At 49.7% G+C, this 21,798-nt stretch overlaps 1 protein-coding gene across 1 annotated transcript; it reads right to left on the bottom strand.

The window, feature by feature from the left end:
* Positions 1 to 131: 131 nt before the first annotated feature.
* Positions 132 to 20,203, bottom strand: ENOX2 (ecto-NOX disulfide-thiol exchanger 2; the record flags this gene model as incomplete). The annotated part of the gene is made up of 14 exons (XM_027897865.1): positions 20,078 to 20,203; positions 13,742 to 13,879; positions 12,974 to 13,105; positions 11,639 to 11,794; positions 10,532 to 10,738; positions 9,465 to 9,698; positions 8,273 to 8,485; positions 6,667 to 6,773; positions 4,599 to 4,713; positions 3,448 to 3,629; positions 2,808 to 2,915; positions 1,974 to 2,030; positions 856 to 964; positions 132 to 641 (listed from the first exon to the last, which is right to left on the bottom strand). Coding segments are annotated over exons 1-14 (2,290 nt in total), but the record flags the coding sequence as incomplete, so codon positions are not given.
* Between the last annotated feature and the right edge of the window lie 1,595 nt (positions 20,204 to 21,798).

Below are 21,798 nucleotides of genomic sequence, written 5' to 3'. Positions count from 1 at the left end.
TGCACAGCACTCCCTAAAAAGGATCCCACCAACAGGATCAGGGACAGAACAGGCCCAGGGAAGGGTGACAGGATCAATAAAACCCAAGAACTTCGCTCAGAGTGACTGCTCAGTTTAGAGAAAACACATACAAACAGGGTGTGAGACGTTTGATATACAAGATGGTTGTTTGCTCCTCTCCTTGGAGGTCATAAGGACAAGGAAAATAAAGGGAAACTGCCCAAAGGCAGCAAACTTCAACAGAATAAACAAAAATACAAAGATACGGAGATTTTTCCCTGCCCAAGGCAGTGGTGCAGTCCCCATCCCTGGAAGGATTTTAAAGCCATGTGGATGTTGCACTTGGGGTTGGTGGTGAACCCCAAAGCTGAGCTGCTTTGGGCAACCTGGTCTAGTAGAAGGTGTCCCTGCCCATGGCAGGGGGTGGAACGACATGGGCTTTAAGATCCCTTCCCACCCAAACCATCGTGTGATTCCAAGAAAGTTCACCCTGCCCAGCAGATTCCTGCAGGGAACAGATTCCTGCAGTCCTCCCTGTCCAACCCCCACGCCCACCTTGCTGTCCAGACGCTGCAGGTAGGAGCAGATGTACTCAATGCTGGCTCCAAAGGGATGCACGTGGAGAAACGTGGAAATTATTCCTGGGGAAAGGAACACCACAAATGTCATTGTCATGAGACAAGAACCAGCCGGGAACACCGGCCTTGGGCCAAAGCTTGAGGTTTTCCATGGTTCCAGGACTCCCACCTCCCCTGGGATAACCGAAGGAACCAGAGGAGGCCAGAGGGAGTGCGAGGCCACCTTGAAGCAAGTGCCCCCCAGCTCAGCATCACCACCAAGCCCCTCAGAACTCACCAACTAAGAGAACTTCTCGTTCAGATTTCACAGGACTGTTGCTCAACGTCTTCTCCACTGGACATTCCTTCTCCTGGCTGCAGGCACAAACTCTGGATGTGCTGCTCTCCTGCAGAACAAAACCACAGGGCCTGTTGCAGGCAAGAGCAGCCCCCCTGGCACAGCAGGCAGAGGCAGGGCCAGGCTCAGAGCTCGCCTGTTTCTCTGAGCCACTGCACCCATCACTGGTGTATCCATTGCTTATGTCCCAAAACACTTCCAACAAAGCCCAGCCGTGTCCATGGTCCTGTGTGTGATTTACCAGATGAGATGAAAAGCCCATGGAGTTCAGCCAGATGCCACCACACTCAGTGCACCAGCCCTGCTCTGTGGCACGATGTCTGCTCCGGAAGGGCCGTGTTTTAAATAACAAAATACAAACCAGAGCAAGAAGCCTTGCCACGGCTAATTCAGCTGAAGAGGTTTAATTTTCAAATGCCCCAGCTGAGGCAAATGTGATGGACCAAGTGCCCAGGGGCCACATAGGGTTTAGGATCAGACTATCCCTGACTTGAGTTTGTGGTTCTGAATTAAACCAGAATTTGGCATAATTTATTATCTCTGAAATAAACACAAGTCTGACAGCGATGAAAAGATGGTGTGTGCACCAAAAGCAGGACTTGCTTTTATTCCTGAGTTTTATGTGGAATTCCAGTGGCCTGAGAGCTGTGGACAGCTATAATTGGGAACGGCTTCCAGTCAACAGTGAGACGGGCTGGAGGGGGGCCAGTGACAAACATAGAACTGAATTGTCCCCTGGGTTTGCTCAAATTCATACACCAGTGCAGTTCTCAGCTACACAGGGCTGAGGCTGTGCCCCAATGGCCTGAGCTTCCACATTCCAGAGCAGAAAGCAAAGCTCTGCCCTGTGGAAGCTGATCCAGGGATGTTGTTCAGTGCCCAACTACCCTCTGGGGGAAGAGCCTCTCCCTTGGACATGAAGCCAGTCTGTCTGTACCAGGCTCATACACCTCGCACAAACCAACCCATAAACCACTACTCATTTTACACTAAGGTGTCATTACTCCATCAGGCAGAGATTCTGTCTGAAATAAGAGAAAAGAAGCTCTTGGACTCACATTCCCTTGACAATCAGCTGCATCTCCCTCCTTGTCCTCTTCATCTGCCATGCTCTGCTATATATGGGCAAAGAAAGGAAAGATTACTGATGATAATCTGTTATTTCTCTTCTGAAGGTCCTGCTCTGACCACTACTGGGATATACAAAGCCATTTTTAGTTCCTAGAAGGACATTCATTGTCTTCCCTAGCTCATGGCACAAAAAACAGGGCTAAAGATTGAAAATCTGAGATAAAACCCAGCGTCTGGCTCTGTGGGCCATGGGGAGTAGCACTGCCTCATGTTTCTTGTGTTATTGTCTCTGTGCTTTAGAGGAGAGGACCAAGTAAGTGTAGATTCATGCAGGATCCACAATGAAAACAGAGTGAATCACACCTGAGAAGCAGCACTATGCATTTACATTTGGAATAAAGCAAGCATAAAAATATTACACCACTGACCAAAACTTTCAATTCCATAGTGGTTTACGGAGGGCAGATCAAAACATGCCCCTAAACCACAACTCTAAAAATCAGTGTCTGATAACTGAGACTTTTTTCCTTATATTGTAAAGCTCAGATTGCAGAAAACCCCATTCCCCAACACTGTACAATGAGAGTTACTATTTATCTATACAGCTGCTCTCACAGGTACATGAAGCAACCAGCGGGTCCATTACTGACAGACATCCTCTAATTTAACAGCTCATTTTTCCTCACTTTCCAAGGACAACTGCTCCTACCAGGGCTGGGCATCCTCTACAAGATTACAGGAGGACAGAGGTCCTTCACCACGCCCCTGATGGACCACGGAACCCAAAGACTGCACAAAGAAGCCTAGGATGACACACATACCTGCTCCTTCAGGTTTTCTAGTAACGTTTCTACTTTTAATTTGTCTTCTTTCACTTTTTCTAACTCTGCTTCTCTCTTTTTGTACTCCTCTTGGACTTTCAAAAGATGCTGGAAGAGAAAAGATAAACTCAGTTCTTCACCTGCCTTCCACCTCCTACTATTTAAAGACTATAAAACAAAGGAGGGCTTTCCCATGAAGACCAGACAGGTCATATCCAGAACTACTACAAGGTAAAGCATAAACCCAAAAGAATCTACAATGTACCTTAGAAATGCCTTTGCCTATTAGCATGCTCTGTAAATATGGGACAATAATTCCATCACCAGTGGATGGATTTCCCACTTTCTTACTCAGTTATGGAGCATGTAAGCACAGCCTCGGTACTTTGGAAGTCACAGCAGGGTCAAGCAAAGACCACACAAGGAATCCACGAACTAGGAATCGCTTTGACGTGACTCATCAGCTCATACAGTCACTGGCTGAAATGTTAGGTCGTTTAGGGGTGTTTTTGGCAACGCTGGTAACGACAAAGTCGCTCCCATTTGCCGGTTTGGATCCCACTAAAGCCGGAGTGTTTTTACGTGTGTCCCCTCCAATCCCAGCCCCGTTTGCCTCTGCTTTGGAAAATTCCAGTCCCACCTTCTGCATGCCCTGCAGGGCCTGCTGGAGGAGCTTCATCTGCTGCTCCTTGGTGGTGTCCTCGTCCCGGGAGGCTTTGCCCTGCTCCTGCTTGAGCAGCTCCACCTCGTTGCGATAGGCGTCCAGCTGCCAGCGCAGGCTGTCGTTCTCCTCCTTCAGCGCCTCCACCTGCGACACCAGCGCTGGGGACACAACACAAGTCAAACATCGGGGGGCAACAAGCCCCTGGGTGCTTCTTCCCCCCCACCCCTCCTCACCGTATACAGGGGCTCAGCAGCTCCCGGTGACAAGTGCTGAGCACCCAAAGAAATGCCTCCCGAGCACTGTTTGGGATATCACAGGGCTGGAGTGCCTCTGGAGCCCCTCCCTGCTCTGGAGCCAGGCTGGGAGAGCTGGGGGTGTTCAGCCTGGAGAAAACAAGGCCCCAGGAAGACCTCAGAGCCCCTTCCAGTGCCTAAAGCAGCTCCAGGAGAGCTGGAGAGGGACTTTGGACAAAGGCCTGGCATGACAGGACCAGGGGGAATGGCTTCTCACTGCCAGAGGGCAGGGTTAGATGGGATATTGGGAGAAATTCTTCCCTGTGAGGGGGGGAAGGCTCTGGCACAGGTTGCCCAGAGAAGCTGTGGCTGCCCCTGGATCCCTGGAATTGTCCAAGGACAGGTTGGGTGAGACTTGAACAACCTGGTCTAGCAGAAAGTGTCCCTGCCCATGGCAGGGGGTAGAACTGGATGATCTTTAAGGTCCCTTCCAACCCAAACCATCCTGGGATTCTGTGATCTCCAGGAGAAGGCAGACTGTGGGTTTGTAGTATAACACTGCTGCTGAGCTGCTGTCCCAGGATCAGCTTTCATAAGGCAGAGCTTTGCTCGATCCTCTGGAGAAAGCTTCCAACTCCTCCACAGCGAGCTCCATTAATCCCAGTACACTCCACTAGGGACGGCAGCTCAGATACTGCTTTAGGTTCCCCTGACCATGGCAGGGAGCAGTGAAACTCTGGCTGCAGACCCAGGCACTGAGAGGAAACAGCTCCAGGGAACTGGACTGATTCTGCTCTGCCCATGACCATTTTGGGGTACAAAACACTCAGAATGGGCCTCCTGAAAGAAACCGCTGAAGACAAGCACTTTATGAGCTGTAAAAATTGATTTTACCTGATTCTTCTGTTTCTTTCATCTCTGATGGATCTTCTATCTCTTCATCAGACATTTCCATCTCCTCCTCTCTCCGGATACCCATCAGCTCATCGTTATGGATGTTACGGATTTCCTGAGGTTCAGAAAGTAGAGGGAATTTCAATATGGATTAGAAGGAACAGCTTGGCTGGATGAAAAGCTGCTGAAATACAAGTCTGCAAAACACAACTCCATGATACAAGAAAGGGGAAACGATTTAAAAATCAGCACAGATGACTTAAATCAAGGGCAATATCCAGCATGAGTCAATCTGTCAGTGCTACTGGAGTTACTGACTCTTCCATCTTCCTCCTGCTCTTGTGACGAGACAAGTTGGACTTGCTGTGCAAACCAGAAGGAATAGTGCTCAACCTTAAATACTCTGGAGCCAGAAGTCACAGCCTGAGCTGGGACAGACCAAACCAAGACTGCTACAGCTGCACACCTGCATGTACAGCAAAGGAGGTTTGCCTACAGGTCCATCTCTTAGCACTACAAATACCTGCAGCCCCCTGAGCCCACCTGTGCAGCAGCAGGGTGGGGTGTCCCTTGAGCAGAGACCTCCTCAAGGTGACCCCAAAAGGCTGAGACACCCTTTACCCAGCACCTGATATCTACAGCGAGGTAAGAGACATTTTAAATTGAATATGCTAGCAATGTTTATATACATATATATATATATATATATATCTGTCAAAATCTGTACAAGAACCAGCATTTGTGGGTCCATCTTCATTTAAGAGCAGACCCTAAGCTGGGGGAGAGGAGCAAGCTGAGCCCAGCAGCAAGTGCTCTTGAAAGAGGCTTCACCAGTGGTCTCACAGCCTCTTCCCACCAGGAGAACTTACCTTGGAACAAAAGACATCTCCAGCTGGAGAGAGAGCTCCCACCCCAGCCATAGCAAGCAATTGGAAAGCAGGGAAGGACAGTAGCACTGGGGCTCAGGGTGCAGGAAGGGTCTGAGTCACACTGCACCTGGCTTCTCAGATGGAGAGGAAACCTTGGCTCCTCCATTAGCTGCTACAAAGCTTTGGCTCAGTGGGAATTTCAAAGTCCCAGAAGTGCACTCCCGTGGGGAGATCACAGCTGGAAACTTCCCAGGACAACACGGCCATTTAGTGTTCCACCATGGCAGAGGGTGGATCATCTGCTTGTTACCAGAAGGGCCCTGGCTGGGTGTGATCCAGCACTACTGATTCACACAGAACTGCAGGAAGATTTACACTAGAGGTAAGGAATGACAACCGAAGGGACCAGGACAGTGTGGAGGAGTGGGATCAAACCTCATGAGACTGAACAAGGCCAAGTGCAAGGTCCTGCACCTGGGTCACAGACCCCAGGACAAACATCTGCCCAGACCACCACGTTCCCAATGGACACCCTTTCTTTACCTTAGCTTCCTATTTTCTGACATTCTGCCTGACTCCCTTATCTGATTTTATCAAACCTTATCAGACTGAGAACTATTCCTCCTCCTGCAGGAAGAGCAGTAGGAGTGATAAGCCTTCTTCCATCAGCCCCATCCTTGTCATCACTTTTAAATCCAATATTTCACTATGTCACTACATGGGATGAATACACAAACATGAAAACATCCTCCCTCAAGCCTCCCAGGCTGTCCAGTTGCAATTAATTCCATCTCTTGAGGTCAAAATATCACATAAAAATGTGATAAAACAGATTCTGATGACATTTAGGGTTTGTTGTTGTGGTGGTGGTTTTTTTTACCATCTCTCTTGAAATCCCTCTCCCTTTAATATTAAAACCAGCAGAACAAAAGTCAATATTTATTGTTATTACTATTATTACTACTATCACTGTGCACAACTTGAAAATCAGCAGACAGGTCTCGATGTATCGCTACAAGTGACACGAACACCAAGAGGAAATTTATTACCTGCAACACGAGAGCCGGGTGAGCAACTCCCACCTCGCGCTGTGAACGAAGGTGTTGTTATCCACGCGAGCATCGAGCACACTCAACATCAACACCCTGACAAGCAAGAGACCGTGCTGGAGGATTCTAACACAAGAAAAGATTACCAACCTCTGCTTGTTTGCACCACACGCTGATGTTCTTACGCTGAGCTTTCGTGAAATGGTCCCAAGCCTTTTGTTTGGAGGCAGAATGGTACACGGCCACTATCTGCTCGACTGGAGAGTCAAATCAGCAGCAAATCGGGCCCGAATAGCATCCAGAGAGGCCGAACAAGAGGAGTAAAGGAGTAAAAAAGTGGAATCAGGCAGGTGGTTTGGCTACCCTTTTCTTATAACACTGTACTGTGCTGATGCTACGCTCAGGGAAGAGGCTCAGTGCCCGGAAAGAGAAGTGTGGGCTTCACCAGGCCCCTGCCAAACACTCCCGGGTAACGACCGACTGGGACACGGGCTCTGCTCTCAGCTGGGAAAAAGGCAGGACATGTGGAAAAAAGGCAGCATGTGTGTGCTGAAAAATATCCAGATCTGCTGTGCAAGACTGGCTGGGAGCGTAAGGAGTCCAGGGGGGAAGGACTCGCCATCCACAATGGCATGATGAGGTACAGCCGTGAGTTCTGGCCCTTGGGACATCCCGAAGGACGGTGCCACAGCCCGTGTGACCCACAGGGAAAGGATCCAGGCACCTTCCATCAGCTTTTCTTGGTCCTGAAATTTATTCTTTCTGTTTCCCAAGAAAATTCCCAAAGCATTTTGGATATACAAAGTGCTTCTCCTTGGCTGAGCGCTCACCCACAGCACAAAGCACATCTACCTGATTGGGATTTTATGCTTGTGAATGCAGTAGTTTTTGTTTTGTAAGGGTTACAGCATCTCCCTGCTCCTCAGAGCAACCTAAGAGTGGCTGAGGTGTCAGTTGTGTTTTAGGGAGTGGAGTGACACACTAGTCTCTATTACTACTTACTCTGCAGTGCTCAATGTATGTCCCTCTGGACCGTGTGCCCGTATTTTGTAACAGTAACGGAATTTAAAAAAAAAAGGAATTAAAAAAAAAAATCAAGTAACAGCTAAAATTATCAGATATAAAACCAAAAGTTAAGAATGTTCACAACCTAGGCAAAAGGATCAAAGAAAATTAGTACAATTGTGGGGAAGGTACTCATAAAGAAGTAAAAATACTCAGATTTACTTAAGCAAAGATGTGTAAGAGGCAATGACAGGTCTGAGGAACTGTTACAAAACACATCCTGAAATTAATACAGTCCATGCCTCTTCCTTATTTCCTCGTTTAATAAAGCACTGGGACTTGAAAGACCCAGGTTCTGCATCAGGCTGTTGGAAACACTCTGCTGTGTCCTACCTTTGGTGAATAAATCCTGCACACTTCGCTGAGGCACCAGATTCCCAGGAACTTACCTTGTCTGTGTACAGGAGGAGTTGAAAAGATGACAGAACTACTAACAGACAATAATTAAAAGAGGAAACAAATTCAGCATTCATTCTCTCCTCCCCCCTAGATGGGGACTCTTACCCCAGCAAAAAGTACCACGAGGGATTTTTGCCACGTGAATGACACCTGATTCTAAATGAGCTGTAGCTGCGTGGAAGCCACTGCCACTTCTTTTCCTGGAGCCCTTTCAGTGTGGCCTCTCCAGACTAGAAACTGAGAGCTTTCCCTACACCAGACAACCAACACCCAGTGTGGAAGCACTACTCACACTGCACCAGGATCCCTGAGAGAGCCAGCTTGAACTTCTCTTTCGCTTCTTCCATCTCCTTCTCGTGAGCCGCTTTCTCGTTGACGAGCCGGCGGATGTGGCTGTTGGCCGACTGGATCATGGAGTAGAAGTTGTTGGCGGTTCTCCTGTTCACTTCCCCACGCTCTATCCAGGTCAGCAAGGTCTGGATGGCTTCTGAAAACTTTGTGTCATCTGCAGCAAGAAAGGACAACTTTACACCACAGGTATGGGGTTGCCTGGGCAGTTTTCAGGCCGTTTCCCTGGCGCTGAACTGCTCTTTCAATGGTCAGCTTCCTTCAGGGGGCTCATCACAACCCCTGGAAGCATGGAATGACCTGAACCCATGGCTGTACAAAGGCAGGCAAAGTCTAAAACCAAGCTGATGGAGCAAATCATCTGCTGAGGTGCAACAAGAGGAGGACCAACTGCTAGAAACCTCCTGGAAAACTACATGTCTACTCAGATGTACCCTTTTGTGAAAGGAAATATCCTCCAGCTCCAAAATCATCAGGTCAAACATGGGTCTCGGGCTTCAAAGAAGGTATTAGGACTTATACTAGTCCTTTTAACCTTAACCAAAATTTTCTGGAGGAAACTTGTACTGAACAGTTTTGATCTGCACAAGTTTCTTGCACTCGAGAGGTTTGTTCAGTCTTGAGAAAATAAGATTTAGGGGAGACCCCGTCACAGTGTTCCAGGATATACAGGGTGGCTACAAAGAATACGGAAACTTCTTTTTTTTACAAGGAGTCACATGGAAAAGATGATGGGGAATGGGTACTCCTGGGGAGACTGGGCACAGGAGGTCAATTTTTCACAATGGGAACAATCAGCCATGGGAAGTGGTGGATTCCCCAATATCTCTTTACAACTCCCTGAAAGGAGGTTGCAGTGAGGTGGGGGTTGGTCTCTTCTCCCGGGCAACCAGCAGTAGGACAGGAGGGCACAGCCTTAATATGCAACAGGGGAGGTTTAGGTTGGACATTAGGAAGAAGTGACCGGGCATTGGAATGGGCTGCCCAGGGAGGTGGTGGAGTCACCACCCCTGGAGGTGTTTAAGTAAAGACTGGATGAGGCACTCAGTGCACGCTCTAATTGACAAGGTGGTGTTGGGTCAGAGGTTGGACTCGATGACCTCAGAGGTCTTTTCCAACCTAATTGAGTCCCCCACCTTTCAGCTTCTCGGCCACCACGCTGCACTCGTGGTCAGAGTAGTGGACGACGGGCGGCGGGGAGGGCGGGCGGAATCGCTCCTCCGCCAGCCGCCGCCGATGGCGCTCCTCGCGCGCCAGCATCCGCTGCTTGCACTCCCACTCGTACAGGTCGTCCCTGGCCTGCGCAAAATCCACGTGCAGGCGCCCCGTGTCCTTCTTGTCCGTGCTGGAGCCCAGCCGGATGCGGTAGCCTGGGGGGGGATGACAAGTGGTCAGGCTTATGTGGGGTTCAAGGAGCTCGAGGGGAAAGGGGGATTCAGCTTTGATGGCTAAAAGGGAAAAAATCCCCATAAAAGTCAAGCACACCAGCCAATTCATAAGCAATTGGGAGCAACAGCCAGTTTTTACAGGACCCTTAAGCACCGTCTATAGAGTCAGCTGGATGTTTATCCAGGTGAGATGGGGATGGACTCTACCTCAGCCCAATATTTTGGGGAGGTTTGCAGGTGGCAAAGCATTGCTGTCTGTGGAGACAGAAATGGTTTCAGGAGAATTTGTGACAGAAAGCTAGAACTCAGTTTTGCTTAGGAAGACTGTAAAATGCCTTCTCAAACAGGTCAAATGTTTTTTGTTCTCCCTTCTGCACTTCAGAGAAAGTTGCAGGGAGGAGCTGTGAGCAAGCTGCCTCTCTCCCTGGCATGCAGAGAGATAACATCTTTGCAGACATGTACAAGGCCTCCTCTGGCCAGAGAGGGTGTGTGAGGAGAGAGAGAAGATACAAAAGGCCTTGGAGAAGGCGGGGCACTGCCTCTTTTCCCCTGGGGCCCGGTGTGTGCAGCACCATTAAGAAGTGGTCCTCGCATCTTCAATATACCTTTTTTTCATCCTTCCACTGCCTTGGCATTCTTGGGAAATCTGTATGTTTTACCTTACATGTATTTAAGGAGAAATGCACCGGCAGCAGAAGGGCAAACTGACACAGCACTAGACAAATCTGCTCCAAATCCCATTGCTCCACCCATAAAGGCAGGACCACATCTCTGTCCCAGAATTTTAAGCTGCTGTCTGAGACAAGCACACCCACCAGACAGGTAAAGTGCCTTGTCCACCATGAACTCCTCAGCAAAGCGGATGTGGCAGAAGTTCTTCTTGCTCTTGCGGATAGCGATGACCTCCCCGCACTGCTCAAACACCTCCATGATGATCTGCTCCGTCCCGTTTTCCGGCAGCCCTCCAACAAACACCGTCTTGCACCCCGGGGGCCTCTCCCTCGTGGCTGGAGGGGGAAGATCTGAAGAGAGGAATCAGAGCAGGTCGGTTTTAGGCTCGTCAGCACGTGCGCCTTCCATCTGTCCACCTCTCCTGAGAGATGACCACACCTTTCTGGCATCCTTCAAGGACACGTTTACCTGCCTGTTTCCAAACAAAAGATCTCAGGCGCCTGGAGCCCTTCAAACACCCTCCCAAGTGCAAGCAGAGCTCGCTGAGCTGCTGTCACAGAACACGAGCAGCGCCAGGGACTCAAAACTTTATGATGGGAGGTGCTACAAAATCACAGTTTAAAAAACTGTCCTAGTGTAAATAATACCTGGCAAATGTATAGAGAGGATTCTCTGTGCTGCAACTCCACACTCTCCAGACTCTCCTGCCTGAGCTACACCCTCCCACACAGATCCGCACTACCAATGACAGACATGTCCCTGTATCATCTCTGTTTTGGTTTTCACCCCTCTGCTTCTAATCAAAGAAGTGAGGAGAAAAGGTCATCAGCCAATCTGAAGGGGATCCCAGTTTCCTGACATAGCCTGGTGAGCCCTGTGTTTCTTCAGTGTTCTCTCTAACTTCCATCTGCCTCTGCTCTCCTTCCACCGCATTCTGCAAACCCCAGAGCCCTCCCATGGCTCAGCATGGACCATGCCCCTCACCTCCAAGCCTTAGATAAAGACTTCAAATATCCAGGAAGTGCAACCTAACAACTGAAAAGGCTGTTCCCGGAAATGGCAAACAGTCAGTGACAGGAAGAGGCTTTTCCTGTTGCCCTGTCACCTTTTTGCCAGCAGTGAGTCACAGCGACTCAGTCCAGAGCTGCTGTGCCCAGGTACAGGAATGGCCCTTCTCTCACACACCCCTGGGCTTTACATAAATATAAGCACACAGATATTGCTACAGAGACAGGACAAAGCACAGTTACGTGGGTTAGGAGGGAAGAGAGTGCAGCTCTTGCAGTGGATGATCTCCTTCACAGCAGGCATGTCTGGAGGGATGGGGGGTGGGACGATCCCCAAGCCTGGCATCATGGGGTTGATCGGAGGGATTCCAGTCATCATCCCAAGAGCAGGATCAAAGTCTAAAAGGGAGAGAGAATAAGGGAGTCAGGTGAGGGATTGGAGTCACAGAGCAACTGTGAACTTGGACAGCAAACGAGGTACACTCTCACAGGTGACAGTGAAAATCAGCTGAATAACCACCAGAGAGGGAACATGGCAACACCAAACTTCAGATTTGTGCCCTAAAACAACTTTTTAAAACTATTTCATTGCTGATTGCCTCAGTCAAATAACTTCTCTCTGTTAAAATAAACTACTTCCTTCTCCCCTCTGTAGACACCAGCTCCCATCTAGTGCCAAGCGCTTCCCAGTGAGGTTTGTCCACAGAAAGACACCTGTGACAAATGGGCTTGGAGCAACCTGGTCTAATGGAAGGTGTCCCTGCCCATGGCAGGGGGTAGACCAAGATGAGCTTAAAGGTCCTTCCCAGCCCAAACCATTCCATGATTCTATTATTCCAAGAGCACAGACTGCAGGCAAAACTTCGGGCAAGTTAAGTGATGCTGTTAAATATCTACGGGCTGCACAGCAAACAACCTGCTCTGTGCCAAAAGAGCAGAAAGGGGATTGCAGAGTCCTGCCAACACTGACATTCCCTCCCCAGGTGAGCAGGCAAGAGTTCAGGCAGGAGAGAGCATCCTCCTTAGTGCAGCAAAGCACTGGAATGGTCAGGTCAGTTCAGGACTTCGATGCCCAAAGTTCTGCACTGCGGGGAAACCAAGCACAGCCCAGCTCTGTTCTCACAGGAGCTCTTTCATCCTGGACAGGATGACTGACCTATGCACATGTATTCTGGACAAGGTGGTCATTCCTGGAGCAGAATCTTCCACTAATTTCTGCCATATCCAATTTGCTGCCCTCTTGCTTTCCCCTTTATCTCCCTCCCACCCTTCCTTTTGAGCCATTCCAGTTCAGCTTAGAGTAACGTGTTCCTGGGCATCACTGGTTTCCTGAGCTCTGCGTGGCACCTTCTTCCTCCTGATCCACTGCAGAATACCTGGATGCACCCCATTTGCATTTAAAAATATGTATCCTCTCAAACGAGGTCTCTAAATAAATCCCTTGCAGATTTAATGCATTTCAAGCACAGCTTGTCCACGTGTTTTGTACGTGGCGGGTGTTTACCCAAGTGCACTGAAACAGGTTATTCCCAAAGACCTGTCCCAAAGGAAAGGTGGGCAGGGCCTGGCTCAGCTCACCAGGCAGGAGGGGCTGTCCTGTCATGCCCATGGGAGCCATCCCCAGGTTGTTCATGGCGGTGGCCCAGGCGGTCGGGTCGGACATTGGCAATCCCATCGGAATGGAGTCCAGGCTCAGATTTCTGCCACCATCTGCTGAGAGGAAAATAAAAGTGATTAAGAGCTCAGAGCAGCTCCCAGCTCTGCTGCAGGGCACACGCTGCCCAGTGAGGCTCTGCAGTGTCAGCACCCAGAACCACAGCTGAGCCCAACACTCAGGGAAGAGCCAGACGGGAAAAAAAACAACTGGTGCTGGCCCTCTGGAGCAGCCAACATTTACAGCAGCCAGGCCTAGGAAAACACCTCAAAGCACCTCAGTTATGGTTTATCCACTGCAATTAACAGCTCTAAGACCATTCCATTGCATCCCCCTGCCATGGGCAGGGACACCTTCCACCAGCCCAGGCTGCTCCACCCTGGCCTTGGACACTTCCAGGGATGAGGCAGCCACAGCTTCTCTGGGCAATCTGTGTCAGGGCCTCCCCACCCTCACAGGGAAGAATTTCTTCCCAATATCCCATCTAACCCTGCCCTGTTCCTGTGAGGCCATTCCCCCTTATTCTATCTCCGTGCTCCCATCTGTAGAGATCCCACAACCCAAGCATGGCTCCAGGCATACCAGACCTTCCCACCCTTCCCCACCAAACACCCAGCACAGCAGCTGGATTTTAGGCTTTGCTGCATGGATCCCTTCCCTGCTGCCAGCAGTGGAGCTGCCACTCAGCTCACCTGGAGGAATTGCTCTCTTCCTCTTTCCCGGATCACTGCCATCCTCGGCCGGGCTCTCCGACACCTGGGGGCCAGCAGCGCTGCCCAGCTGCAGGGACTCGGCAGTGCTGGCAGGACCAAAGGGCAGGTGGTTTAAGCCTAAAAGAAAAACAAAACAAAACAATCACAGAATCGTTATGGTTGGAAAAGACCTTAGAGATCATCAAGTGCAACTGTCAACCAGCACCACCACCGCTGAACCATGTCCTCAAGTGGCACATCCACATGTTTTCTGAACACTTCCATGGATGGTGACTCCACCACTGCCCTGGGCAGCTGTGCCAGGGCTTGACAAGTCTTTCTGTAGAGAAATTTTCCCTAATATCCAATCTAAACCTCCTCTGGCACAGCTTGAGGCTGTTTCCTCTTGTCCCTTGTTCCCTGGGAGCAGAGCCTGATCCCCACCTGGCTCCACCCTCCTGCCAGGGAGATGTAGAGAGGGAGAAGGTCCCCTCTGAGCGTCCTTTTCTGCAGGCTCAAAAGAGCCCAGTGCTCTGAACTGAGCATCCAGTTCCTCACTCCACCTTCTGTCACAGTTAGCACTTGTAGGGATGTGAGACTGAAGGAGCATTAAAATATTTAGTTTGATTTACCTTTTTCTCAGCAAACTCACTCTAAACAGACAATGAAAAAAAAAAAAGAAAAAAAAATAGAAAAACCCAACAAGTCCCTTTTCTAGACTCATAAAAAGCGAGAAAAATAACCACAATTCCAAGGGGAAGCAGCAGAACTACCAGAGCACCAAAGACGACAATTAGCCCGTCCCAACGCACCGCTGGGCCGAGGCATTTGTACCAAACCTTCCTCCAGACACTCTGCAGTGCTGTGATTTCTATTCCAGAGGATTCCACTTTCAAGAACTTAATAAACACGGCCGCTGGGTGCGGCTGTAAATAGCTGAGTGGACACAGGGAGCCTGGAGGGCTCTTCTCCGAGCCACTGAAAAGTGAGAACGCCAGGAGCAGCCAAAAAAATAACGACTATTCAGCTGGCAACAACAATAGTCACGTCTGGCTATGCAGGAAGCCTACAATGCTGTGTCTTAGGTATTCCAAAGTCAAAATGTCACACAGGTCATGAGGGCTCAGGAAAACAAATCTGGGTGCCCCAGGTTAAAAATAGGGAGGCCGTACACAGGGAAGACACAAGGAGAAAGGAAAAGGAGAAATTGTAGGGTTTACCTCCATTATTATCCAGATGATGGAAAAGGCAGCATTAAACTTGAACAAGAGCTTTCCCACACTTGGGAGTAGGGAATGACATGGACAAGCAGTGATAGAGCTGGACACTGCTGTCACCAGGATGGACAGACACCCTGCTCTGACAGGAGACACCTGGCACTGACCAGCACCTGAATGCCAATGGACACTGCTCACCCACTGCTTCCTAACCTACTGGGAAGCACAGGCAGCCACTTATCCCTAGGATTTCCATCCCCATTTTGAGCTGGGATGCTGGATTACGCCCTGTGGTGCAGGAGGAGCACCTGGAGGCCCCACGGGCTCCAATGGCTGTGCTGGGAAGGGAGGCAGTCGGCTCCAGCAGGTAACAAGGAGTGGAAAAACTCCTTGTGTTCTTGGCAAAAGGATTTTTATTGTTCTTTTCCGGAAAAAAAACCCAACCAGGTTCCTTAGGAACAGGACAAACCTTGAGGAAGCTCTCACGCTGCACCGCCAGCACTCACCCTGCCAGTTAGGGCATGAGTCAAGCCCTGAGAAAGTGCCTGAACTGAGTGCCCAGCTCATGCCAGAGCAGGAGGCCCACACCCCCCATCCACCCGTGCCAGCCCCAGGGACCTTCCACGATCAGACTCAGCTCACTCAGGCCCAGGGCAGAAATTAACACAGCTCCTGGGAAATGGATAATGTTCTAATGGATTAGTGTGTCCCAACTGCTCACAGAAGGCTTCAGTTCCAACCTGGCATACAAGAAGGAGCAGAAGCAAACCTACAAATGCTCGTGAGTCTTCAGCAGCAGCTCTGACTGTCCACCCCCTCCCCATGCTGTGAGCCAGCACGTCTCCTGCCTTCAGCATATGGATTAACAAGAGGAGATCATTAAAATGAAGAGAGGAGACCATGGCGATGGAGAACTGAGCAGTAATTAATAAGTACTTGTTTCTCCTCTTAAGTAATTTTTACCTGGAAACACCCAGCCTCAAAGGCAGGAACCTGAAGAACAATTTAAAAATAAAAGGAAGGGACATTCCCAGAATTCATCAAGCCCTCTGAAAAGCCTAGGAAGACAGCCAGTAACTAAAAGCATTCCTGAGGAATTCTCCTCCAGGTTATCTCCTGCACCAAAAGATCAGCCTAGTCACGACTTGTTTAAACAGCTGGTGAGGAGTAAAGGGGAGGGGGAGGCTGGTGCAACTGCAAGTAAAACGCTCCTGAAGAGGCACAGGAACACCACTGCTGGCTTTGTGACCGGACAGGCCTGTCCCAAAGCTCCCAGAGTCGTGCTCAGTTTGGGATGATCAGCAGCAGCAGGCTAAGCCTGCAGCACAGTTCCTCCAGGCATTGTATGTCCCTAGGAAGAGACTGAGTAAGGAGATCCCAAATCAGCCCCTCAGCTGATCCTCACCTCCAGCTTCCCCAGCTTGTCATACCTGCCCTGCAGCCAGATGAGGTTGCAGGGCTGGCACAGGCTCCGCGTGTGCCCCAGAACCAACAGCACCCCTTGGAACACACCTCCAAAACAGGCACTGCAAGTTTCCTCAGGCTTAGCTGAGTTTCCTGTATTTTGATTTACCTTTGACCTTCCACTGGGAACCACTGAGGCAGCTGAGAGATGTGGCCACAACCAGCCAAAGCATCACAAAGACAACCCGAGACCCTCCTGGGAGAACAGACCAAGGGTTCTCTCCAGCCACTTCGTGAACATCCCCCTTCCAAAAAATTTATAATTTATGGGCTCTCCATCAGACGCAATCGGATATGTTCCCTCACAGAGGCAGCACATGATCCCCAGACGTGAATGCAGCAACATTTTTTGTGCTGGTACGAATTTGGGGTGTCAGGTTAATGCTCAGAGGTGACTGTGCACGGTGGGACCAAGGCACCAGACCCGGGTTCAGTCTCCTCAGTCGCAGCTCAGTTCATCCTCGTGGAGAGCCCACACCAAGAGAAGTGAGAAGGTCAGAGTCAAACCCCTCATGTGCTCCCACGGGAGGATTTGGGGCTGTTTTGAACCTCAGTCATGTCTCCCAGAGCAACCCAAAACCAGCCTCACCAGCCCAGTGAGGGCACAAGAGTATAAATGAGACCAAAAATTATTATACTGCTCCCAGATTTCCAGAATTGGCTTTCCTAGAGCCTTTTTTTCCAACTGATATCTCACAGGCCAACAATTCCTTCCTGTGATTCTCTGCATTAGGATGAAAGATTTAAAGAGAGAAAACAGGATTGCTTCAAATGAAGCTCAAGGTGCCCAAAAACCTTACCACACCACATGAGGAAAGGAGGAACATTTGCACCATGTTTGCACTTGCTGTGAAACTTCATTCCCATTTACAAGGTTTTTTTTCTTCCAAGCCTGGCAATGGGAACACAAGAACTGTTTTAAGGCTGCCCTGCTTCTTCAATACCCTGTTCCAAAGTGCCTAGAACTCCTCCAAAGGTGGAAAACATTCTGGGATTTAAAGCTCTACATTTACAACTCCACATGGTACCAGGTCACTGAAAGACAAGCCCACTACTGTCCTAACACAGCCTCCAACCCGAATTCCACAAGCCAAATATTCAGAAGTCACAGAAAATGGAAGCTGATGAGATCACGAACCACAGCATATTTTCCTTTGCAGGCACAGGCTGGAAACTGAGCAGCTCCTTCACAGTGAATATATTTTGTGGGTAGTGCTGTCTACAGAAACAGCACTAGAGAGAATGCAGTCACTCTTGGTGCCACTCACGAGAGATCCTGGTAGCTCCTCCAGCAAGGACCTCTGGGATCCCAAGACCTACCTCCATCAGGGACCATGCTTGCCACTCCCTTGCAGCATGGAATTTGCTCCAAGAGTTAAACCAAGCCAGAGACAAGATTCCCAACACATTTCAAAGTAAGAAACCCTGCGTTACGTCAGATTTGCCATCCTACATATGATAAATGCCATGGCCAGCAGCCACCTTCAGGTCTGACCGCCACTCTCCTGTCATCTCAGCCAAGAACTGGGGCTCCAAATACATCCCACTGGATACAGAAAATGTGCTCAGAAGCAAGCTGAAGCTGCAGAAAATCCTCTCTCCTGGGCACAGAGCAGGGTAAAAGCTGACAGGCTCAGCCACTATGACCATGAGGCACCAACACAAGCACCTCTCTGTCCTTTGTGCCAAGCAGAACGAAGTGTCCTTGGCCATTCCAAGCTGCTCTGCTCAGGAGGGAAGGGACCAGCACTGGAGCAAGCCACGGGGGTTTGCTCAGTTTTCCTGTAGCAAGCCAGCCTGGAAAGGCCAAAATCAGCAGATTTCTCTATTTGCAGGGAAATGCTATACAGAAGGTAAGGGGGAAGGAGAAAATTTGGGTTTCCAGCGAGTGTCAGCTCAGTGTCAGCATTTCCAGAGCCATACATGGCACAGGTGCCAGTGTGCCCTTCACCCCCAAGGACTTCCCTTACGTCTCTCCAGGGGTTTTCAGAAGAGTCAGTTTTTAGGAGTGAGCCATCAGGCACTCCCATAATGCAGTGACTAAACATTTAAAAATAAAAAACTTGGGCTAGAAGATTCCTCACTAGAAAAAAAATGGATCGGGGGAAAAAAAAAAAAAAAAAAAAAAAAAGAAAAAGGGGAGATGCTTAAAGATGAGCAGAAGGTGACTCTGAGCAAGGCACACAGCAGGTTGCTGTGGGTGATCTTCCCCTCTGGAAGTAGGTGCTGAGGTGTGTTTTACGGGAAGAGAGGCTGCATTAACAATGCACTGCACCCCGTTCCATCGGGATCAATCCAGGTCCATGCTGGGGCTATATATGGATGCAGCTTTCACAGCACACGCTCAGAAAGGGGCCGGAGAGACAGGGAAGATCTCAATGTTCCAGGCATAAATCAAGGGAAGTATCCATCTTCACCGGGTCCCGTGCCAGACCCGGGACAGGACTTGGTTTTCCAACCCTGCTAACAGAGCTTGGCTGTTTTCCTTAATTACCAGGGGAAAAAAGAAGCACAAAACAATCCCCGAGGTGAACTGAAAAGCCTGGTTTAAGATCCCTCCCATTACCAAGAGCCAAACACACTGGAAACCTCAACTGAAACATGGGATTGTGCTGCTCCCAGGCATCCAACTAGTTAATAAAGCAGCAGGAACACAAACCTCTGCCCCAAAACTCCAATTAAAACTATTAACAGGTACTCTGACACTGTCACACACCTAAAAGCATTTCAGTGATAACACTTAAAAAGCCCATGAAGGCCGGTGCTTGTACGGTCATATTTTGGGGGTCCTGGAACCTTATGAACTATTTTGTGTCCTGTTTTGGAGTGCCCCAGGTCTCTCTGAACCCCTCAGGTGACATTTTGGGGTACCCTGGGTTCCTCTGAACCCCTCAGGTCCCCTGGAGTCCTCCAACCTCCTCAGGTCATCTTTTGGGGTACCATGAAAACCTCTGAGCTCCTCTGGGTTCTATTTTGGGCACCCCTGGGCTCCTCTGACCTCCCCAGCTCACTTTCTGGGGTGCCTCAGGTCCCCCTGAACCCCTCAGGTGACACTTTGGAGTCCCCTGGACTCCTCTGAACACTTACCAGACTTGTCCCACCCAGCATCAGGGGAACTCCAGAAATGGGCTGACACAGGCTTTACTATAAATAAGGATTTACCTTTTGCCAACATTGGCAAATGTAGGAAATGAGCAGTGCTCAGCTCCCTGTGCTTTTAGGAATAAACTGGATTCTGGGATACACTGTGCCATGGGATTACACATGCTGGTTTTAAGCCCTCAAGAAGTGTGCTTTAGCAAACACCAAAGTACACCTGCAGCAATCTATTAGAACACAGAGAGAAAACAAACCAGCAAGGAAGGGAAAGGAGAGAGACACCAAGGCTTTGAAGTTACATTTTGTCCCCAACCATTTCCTTTCAGAGACTGGTTCCCAGGTTCAGAAACTACTGTTGGGCTCGTGCACGTTTGTCTACTGCACTCCTGGCTTAAATACCACTGTTACAGCTTCACAATCATCAACCTGACCCAGGGGCTGGCCAGGCACACTGATGAGAGCAGCAGAATTCCGACAGTTACTTCTGTCAACTCCAGAAAATCCTACATGGTAGCACATTCAGTGAATCCCACACACCCCCCCCCCCAGGTGTTACCTGTGAGCTGCACCAGGAACATGGCAAGATGCTCATCGTACGTCAGTAGATCAGCCAGTTCTCCCACTGCTCCCAGCTTGGTTATTTGCTTAAAAATCCGAGTCCCAGGCTGAGCTCCCGGGCAGCTCCCAGCACAACAGGAAAGCTGGGACTTACTGAGAGCAAAGCTGCCCCAGGGCGGGCCAGGCAGCACAGGAGAGCCCAGGCTGGCAACCAGCAGCTCCATGTGTCACCATCCGTCTCCAGTGACTGACACCCATAGGCAGATTCCGGGATGCAGGGGACGGAGCTGGATGAGCAGGTGGGGAGGCGATTAGCAGCAGGAGCATCTGAATTTGCCAGGGATTTCATACATCACTGCTCTAAGCGCTGGCACGCAGTTAAACAAACCCTGTTTGCATGCCCGAGATTAGTGGCCTTTGCACTGAAAGATTAATTCCTGGTAATCCTTGACAGTAAGAGGCACACTGCTGGCCTTCCTCGGTTCTGGAAGCTTGTGTTTAGAAGAAATATAGTAACTTCAGACAAGCTAATTATTCTAGCAGGACACTATTGAAAAAAAGAAAAGGGCACAAAGAGCCCCTTTCTCCTTTGATCCAGAGAATGCAGTGGTCAGTAACACCAGTCAGTGACACCAACCTGCAGGGTTTTCACAGAAATACATCCACAGCAGCAAAAATGGGGAGACTCTATCAAGTCCTGTCTGAGCTGTGCTGATTACTCAGCATTGTAACCCAAAACAAAGGAAAAAATTCCTTACCAGTGTGTGTGTGCACGTATGTATGTCCCCAGCACAGCCCTCAGTGCTTCCCAACAAGTGGGACCTCTGCCATCCCCATCACACAAAATTATTAAATATCCCATGGAATGTTTTCAGGATGCTCGCATGGCTCTGCCAAACCACCTTCCCTCTGCACACATGTCTAGGATTTCTAATACTGGGATTTTCGGGGGTGAGCAGCCTGTGTTTCGTGGGGTACAGAGCAGGAGGTTCCAGGCTCAGAGGGGACAGGCAGCTTGTCCATCTCATCCTTCCCCACCCTGCCAGCCTCCCTCAGCACCCCTGGAGAGCAACAACCAGCACCTGCCATCTCAGAACAAGGGCTCAACAGCTCATATTTTCAGAACTATGTTTTTGAAAGGTTAGGAGAAGAAAACTGCCAGGCAAAGGACGAACTGCACTACTGGGGAAGAAAAAAATGGGGAAGAAGAAAAAAAGAGAGAGAAAAAGAGAGGGAAGAGACAAAGAAAACTCCAGCAGAGCCAGCAATCGGGATCATCAGAAAATCCCAGTGCAAAAATCTGGACTGAGGGGCGATAGAGCCTCACAGAGGGGCAGCACCAGCGCGAGGAGCCACAGCCCGAGAGCGGAGCAGCTGGACGGGATGGACACAGTGGAACTGGAATAATGTCAGCAGAAAAGTGGGGGATTAGGGGAGAAATCTCACGCCATCTTTGGAAGGTGCAGGGAATACCTCGCTAGCAACACCTGATCTTTGCACTGGCTCGGCGATTGAACCTCGTCCCTGCCACGAGCTCAAGTCGCCTGCACCAAAAACATGACCTTCAGTGCAGAAACCTGACCTTACCCCGGCTCCCACACAGCTTTCAACAGCTCAGCTCCAGGGGCCTTTTAATTACGTGGCACAAAATCCCTCAAACAAACCTTGAAGAAACAAGAGAAACCAACCCCCTGGCTCCCAGCGCAGGGAAGACTAAGG

This window comes from Empidonax traillii, unplaced genomic scaffold (genome assembly GCF_003031625.1).
Source record: "Empidonax traillii isolate 1590-97213 ecotype Southwest subspecies unplaced genomic scaffold, ASM303162v1 scaffold565:size409173, whole genome shotgun sequence".
Taxonomy (NCBI): Eukaryota; Metazoa; Chordata; class Aves; order Passeriformes; family Tyrannidae; genus Empidonax; species Empidonax traillii.
This window is presented reverse-complemented; position numbering and strand designations above follow the sequence as displayed.